This window comes from Macrobrachium rosenbergii, chromosome 54 (assembly GCF_040412425.1).
Source record: "Macrobrachium rosenbergii isolate ZJJX-2024 chromosome 54, ASM4041242v1, whole genome shotgun sequence".
Lineage (NCBI taxonomy): Eukaryota > Metazoa > Arthropoda > Malacostraca > Decapoda > Palaemonidae > Macrobrachium > Macrobrachium rosenbergii.
In genome coordinates, this window is record NC_089794.1 from 29,533,198 (window position 1) to 29,540,697 (window position 7,500).

General features: G+C 35.5%; 1 protein-coding gene across 1 annotated transcript in view; it reads left to right on the forward strand.

The window, feature by feature from the left end:
- The window catches only part of LOC136834935 (thrombospondin type-1 domain-containing protein 7B-like), a 155,426-nt gene that overhangs the window by 142,243 nt on the left and 5,683 nt on the right, over positions 1 to 7,500 (forward strand). Inside the window, 6 exon segments of the mRNA XM_067097780.1 lie at positions 166 to 290; positions 1,135 to 1,158; positions 1,161 to 1,282; positions 1,852 to 2,004; positions 2,560 to 2,653; positions 5,464 to 5,652. Of these exon segments, the coding sequence (XP_066953881.1) occupies positions 166 to 290; positions 1,135 to 1,158; positions 1,161 to 1,282; positions 1,852 to 2,004; positions 2,560 to 2,653; positions 5,464 to 5,652 (707 nt within the window).

Sequence of the window (7,500 nt, forward strand, 5' to 3'; positions counted from 1 at the left end):
GCCCAGGTAATTCCCTGGCTACAGTTGTACTCAGGTTCCAACTCCCTTTAAGACTTGTGTGGCCTGGTTGGCAGTGCTCTGGTCTTTCATTTTATAGACCTGGGTTCGATCCTGATGTGAGTCAGAAATCAGAGAAAGCCTTCAAATTTTTCTTCTGTCTCTCAGGTACTGTCCTCGCGAACTGAAACCATCTCCTTCCGAAACCTGGTGCTACGTGGACTGCCCCATCGACTGTGAGGTGACTGCCTGGACTGCCTGGGACGACTCCAAGTGTTCCTGCGCCGAGAGTCGTAAGTCTCTAGGTTTATTTATCTTTTTTTTTTTTTTACTCCTGACGAAGTTTGAGGGAGGAGTAGGAGGAGGAGGAGGAGGAGAGGGGTGGGGGAGATTTGTTGTCAGCCATGTCTGCGCTGTGATGTCAGTATGACTGGATCAGGAGGAGGAGGAGGAGGAGGAGGAGGAGGAGGAGGAGGAGGAGGAGGAGGAGCTTTGTATTAGACAAGGATATTAAGCTGGCTGTCACCCACACAGTCTACTAACGACCAGTTAAACTATTCACTTACATCAAAACAGATAGTGTTCTTAATATTAAACCCCGTATTCCCAGCGGTACTCAAAATCACAAGTCAGGAAAGTGCAGAATACTTTGCAGAAATGCGGAATTCTCTATCTTCCTCTGTATTCAGGGAGTCCTTGATCCTTAAGTTTGATATCAATAGCTTTTCATTGTTTACAAGATCATTACCATACTAACGTCTTGGGTAATCATGTCCGTTCCAGTTAATTATTCATTTGAAAACCTTTTAATTATCAACAAGATTTTTGGAATGAGGTCGGCGACCTAATACCCACCTCCTCCCCGGCTACGACTCACCGCAGTCGGCTACTGCAAGGTACATAACTACTTACTTTGGTCAACAGAGGCATTATGGATTTTTCGGAAAAATTATCGATGTTTTTCTGTCTAAGTTGTATTAACCACTTGTCACTTGTAAACATGGCTAGGTGGTAACCACTCAAACACAGAAACCAGATAATATATATATATATATATATATATATATATATATATATATATATATATATATATATATATATATATATATAAAACTTCCCTTCTTTTCTAATCAACAGCTGGGGAGATGGTGAGGCGAAGATTCTAGCTGTCAATCCCAGCGAATTGGGACGCCCGTGCCCCGTCGAACTTCGCCAGTCTAGGCCATGCCCGGCAGTACCCTGTTATACGTGGCAGCGAAGTCGTTGGTCCGAGTGCCAGCTAGAGGTATGAGTAATAATTCTCTCTTATATATATATATATATATATATATATATATATATATATATATATATATATATATATATATATATATATATATATATGTGCACAAACACACACACACACACATATATATATATATATATATATATATATATATATATATATATATATATTTATATTTATATGTGCACACACACACACACACACACACACACATATATATATATATATATATATATATATATATATATATATATATATATATATATATATGTATACACATACATACATACATCGCCACCTATTAACTGTAAACATGAAATTCACCATAATTCAAAAAGCTGATAATCGATTTTTTTAACCCTGTCATATAAATCATAGTACATTACTTGTAATTATATAAAAATTAAAGTAATAATATTATTATTATTATTATTATTACAAGTCCTAAACTTCGACCATAGAAAGAATGACAACAAAATGACTAATACATAACAAATACATAACTGAAAAAATGATCGAAATTGAAACATTCTTCAACGATGTCCTTTTCTACTCCTTCAACTGCGCAGGGAGGATATTGTGGCCACGGATACGTCGAGAGGAACGTCTCCTGCGTAGGACCAGGAGGTCAGTCCGTCGATCCTAAACACTGCCTGGCCCTTGTGCACGTCGGGGGGCATACGTGGCCATATTTAGCCAAGGCTTTGGACCTCAATACGAAGGTGATTTTTGTGGAAGTCTTTTCTTTATCATTTACGTATATGTGCATGTATGTATGCGTGTGTATGTGTGTATAAATAATATATATGCATGTATATTCATATATATGTATATATGTGTGTATATGTATTTGTATACATATAATTGGTTTATATATATACACATGTATGTATGTATGTATGTATGTATGTATGTATGTATATACTGTATATATATATATATATATATATATATATATATATATATAATTCATATTTATACCCATTTACATATACATACATATACAAATTATATATATACAAATATAAAATATATATATACATACATATATATATATATATAAATATAAAATATATATATATATTTATATAAATATATATATACATAACATCCGCAAGTGTGTGTACGTACGTATGTCCGTACCTAACGCAATCAACACCTCCAACCCAACGATTCCAAACAATTCCCGATTCCGCGTTCCAGGAGATTTTCCTCCCCGTCTCTTTGCAATCAGATCCTTAGCTTGACGTTTCCCTCCCAATTTTCTCCTGTTGCAGGACGGTTGCTACGTCCCTTGCAAGGGCGATTGCGAGCTGACCGAGTGGGCCCCGTGGAGCCACTGCCACCGGGAGTGTACCAAAGGACACCAGGGTGAGTTTATATTTTCTCACGATTTCTTCTTTTTTTTTTTTTTTTTTTTTTTCAGAGGGTTTATACTGTACTGCTTTGGGCCTGGGAGTTTGTTCTTAGTGGCCTTCTTCGTTGGTCTGCTTGCAGTTGTGTGTGTGTGTGTGTGTGTGTGTGTGTGTGTGTGTGTGTGTGTGTGTGTGCAAACATAGACACACACACTATATATATATATATATATATATATATATATATATATATATATATATATATATATATATATATGTTTGCAAATTTATACATATGTATATTTGTATTTGATATATATATATATATATATATATATATATATATATATATATATATATATATATATATATAAAATATATATATTTATATTTATATACGTATAAATATATATTTTATATACATGTAAATATATATGTATATATATACATATACATGTGTGCATGTATTGACAGATACTTGCGTGTTCATGTTACTCATACTTCCACAAAGGTACGCCATTGAAAGTTGTTTTATGTATTGACTATTTACATACATTCCTCTCATCACGTCGGGAGTTTTACTGTTTCATATTTACGTAAAGTTTTTGGCTTTGTAGGTTTCTGCCACCAAACTATTCTTTAGAAAATGTGGGTTTAATCATAGATGACAACCTCGATTTGCTCAGGCAAGCAGAACGTAAATCAACTTATAGAGAATTTCGATATCAGGTTAAAACTAACATATCTTAATGTGTGTATGTGTGTGTGTGCTTTAGGATATATATATATATATATATATATATATATATATATATATATATATATATATATATATATATATATATATATATATTATATATATATATATATATATATATATATATATACATTAAAAGCTATATTTTATGTGAAGACTGTGTAAAAAAGTAGTAAATATAGCAAAACTGCAATAAAAATCCAAAAAGCTTATGAATGTCTATTTAGGAAGCCTGAATTACAAGTCAATGGCCCCTGTGGGTTTGTTAATAATAATAATAATAATAATAATAATAATAATAATAAAAATAATAATAATAATATGGCTTTGTTCCATATGAACAGGGTTCATCTTCTGAATAATAATAATAATAATAATAATAATAATAATAATAATAATAAATAATAATAATAATAATAAGGCATTCATTCATTAACTCTCGTCTCCACCACTCCCCATTTCACAGAGTAACAATGAAAATAAATAAAATACCTTCAATCAATCCTTTTCCAAGTGCCAAAAAAAAAAAAAAAAAACCTTTTCACGTGCGGAATGCATTGTTCTCCGAATATTTCAGTCAAGTACGCTCTTACCTTTCATAACTCGAGGGAGAGAATTTCAGTGGGGTTTGTATGTGTGTGTGTGTGTGTGTGTGTGTGTGTGTGTGTGTGTGTGTGTGTGTGTGTGTGTGTGTTTGTGTGTCTGTTTATCTCAAGTTCAATATCAAATGATTCATTCAAGAGCGCACTTACCTTTCATAACTGTCGAGAGAATTTCAGTGGGGTTTTGGTGCGTGTGCGTGTGTGTGTGTGTGTGTGTTTGCATCTGTGTATGCTTTTGTGTTTGTATGTGTGTGTGTTTTTGTGTAAGTTTATCCGTGTGTTTTTGTTTGCGTTTGTGTGTGTGTTTGAATGTGTTTTCGTTTGTGTGCGTTTTTGCCTGTGTTTTTGTGTATTTCAGTGTTCTTGTGTGCGTTTATGTGTTTTTCCCCCCTTGTGTTTTTGTATGTGTTTGGGTGTGTAGGTGTGTGTCTGAGTGTGTTTTTGTTTGTCTGTGTTTTGGAGTACGTCTTTGTGTGTGCATATTTTTGTGCGTGTGCGCCTTTGTTCGTGCATGTGTGTGTGCGTGTTTCTCGCGTGGTCAATATCACGAAGTAATTCGAACAGACCACTTGGACACGTATCCTCTTGCTTGAGACCCCTCCGAAGAGTTACACCTTCAACCGGGGATCGTGTTCTGGACAGGGATAAGATTGGAGAATAGCCAAGGGAACGAATGAGGAGAAGAGGATAGAGGTAATAACTGAATGAATGAATAAATACTGAATAAATACATATATAAACAAATATATACATAATGAGACCCCTCCGAAGAGTTACACCTTCAACCAGGGATCGTGTTCTGGACAGGAATAAGATTGGAGAATGGCCAAGGGAACGAATGATGAGAAGGGAGAAATAACTGATGGAATAAATACCGAAATACATATATAAACAAATATACACATAATGAGACCCCTAATAACTGAATGAAAGATGAATAAATACATATAATAACTGAATGAATGAATAAATACATATATAAATAAATATATACACAATGAGGCTCTCCAAAGAGAGAGGTTCGTGTTTTGAATGAATGAATGAATGAATAAATAATGAATAAATACATAAATAGAAAGTGTCAAAGGAACGTTCTTCTAGACGAAAAATAGGTGTCAAAGGAACGTTCTAGGAAAAAATGGGTGTCAAAGGAACGTTCTAAGCGAAAAAGGCTTTAAAGAAACGTACAAAACGAAAAAAAGTGTCAAAGGAACGTTCTAGGAAAAACAAGTGTCATAGGAACGTTGTAGGAAAAAAAGGTGTCAAAGGAACGTTCTAGGAAAAAAAAGCGTCAAAGGAACGTACAAAAAAAAAGTGTCAAAGGAAGGTACACGACAAAATGAGCGTCAAAGCAACGTGTGAGGTGAAAAAGAGATGTAAAAAAATTGTATGCAAGGAAAAATGTAAAAAAAAAAAAAAAAAAAAAACTATATTCTAATATATTTTCTCTCACTTTTTCTTCCTCAGGTGGGATCCAGACAAGGTCACGGGCAATCCTCAAAGAGGGCACGAGGCACGAACAGGGAGAACTCTTCACGTGCCCTGGGCAGCTGTGGGAAACGAGGCCGTGCCTTGCGGGTCCTTGCCTCACGTACAAGTGGCAAGTTTACAACGGGAGCGTCGAGTGCATTCGGAGCGATGGCACGATAGTCACAGGTGGGGTTTCTGAGTTCTCAGGTCTTTGGAGGAGGAGGAGGAGGAGGAGGAGGAGGAGGAGGAGGAGGGAGGAGGAGGAGGAGGAGGAGGAGGAGGAAGGAGTGGGGTGTAGGGGGGAGGGGGAGCAGCTTTTGAACCATAGTGCCCTTGGTACACTCCATGGTTCATAGCCTTTGGGATCAAGTTAGTTTTTTTGTATGGTACACTCAAGCGTGTTTTCCTGAGTTCTCAGGCCTTGAGATTGGGGAGGGGGGGGGTAGGGGGGGGGAGAAGCTTTTGAACCAAGAACCGGACCCCTTGGTTCACTCCATGGTTCTTAGCCTTTGGGGATCAAGTCAGCATATATAATCAAGGCGACCGAAAATAGATCTGTCTTTCAGTGGTCTGGTATAATGCTGTGTGAGCCGCGGCCCTTGAAACTTTAACGGCAACTAGGTGGTGGCCTGGCCTTTATCGTTGTCAGACGCACCATTACGGTTAACTTTAACCTAAAAAAAATGAAAACTACTGAGGCTATAGGGCTGTAATTTGGTATGTTTGATGATTGGACGGTGGATGATCAACCTACCAAATTGCAGCCCTCTAGCCTCAGTAGTTTTAAAGATCTGAGGGTGGACAGAAAAAGTGAGGACAGAAAAAAGTGCGGATGGAGACAAAACCAGCACAATAGTTTTCTATTCAGAAAACTAAAAACTACATAAATAAAACTACATGAATATATAAATCAAAACGTTAGATAAAATGACAGAATTTAAAAAATATACAAAAAGAAAGGTGGCTTGATAATACCCTCGAGCAACAGGGCAGAAACCAAGGCATAACCACGAATTAAAAAAAGTAGATAAATAAAACTACATAAATATACAAAACAAAACGTAACACACAATAAATTCAAAAACAGATTAAAAATGAAGCAGGCTTGAAAATACCCTTGAGCAACAGTACGTAAACGAATGCATTGAATTCACTAAATCATCATATTTCACTTATCACTTTACCTTTTGTTAGGTTTCTGAAAAGAAAACTATTGTGCCGGCTTGTCTGTCCGTCCTCACTTTTTTCTGTCGGGACTTTTTCTGTCCGTCCTCAGATCTTAAAAACTACTGAGGCCAGAGAGCTGCAAATTGCTATGTTGATCATCCACCCTCCAATCATCAAACATTCCAAATTGCAGCCCTCTAGCCCTAATAGTTTTTATTTTATTTAAAGTTAAAGCTAGCTATAATCGTGCTTCTGGCAACGATATAGGACAGGCCAGCACCGGGCCGTAGTTAAAGTTTCATGGGCCGCGGCTCATGAAGCATTATACCGAGACCACCGAAAGATAGACCTATTTTCGGTGGCCTTGATTGTACGCTGTAGCGGGTGTACAGAAAACTCGATTGCGCCGAAGAAACTTCGGGGCATTTTTCTTTTGTTTTTATCGAGGTCTGTAACGCGATGCATTGTAGTATGGAAAAATTATTCAAGATTTGGTCTCACAGAAGGATCTGCATTAATGTCTGCGAGGTTTTACTTGATTTTTTTTTTTTTACCCTTCGCGTTTTTTCTAAATATTCCGCGGTTTTAGGTAGGAATGTAATTCCGTGTTACTGTGGAAGGAGATAAAATTTAATGTTGACCATTTGCGGTTAGGGAATGTTATAAAAAACATTATTTAAAACATTAGTTCATAGAAACGTGTGCGTGTGTATAAATAAATATGTATAAATATATATATATATATATATATATATATATATATACATATATATATATATATATATACATATATATATATATATATATATATATATATATATATATATATATATATATATATATATATATCTATGCATATTTATATTA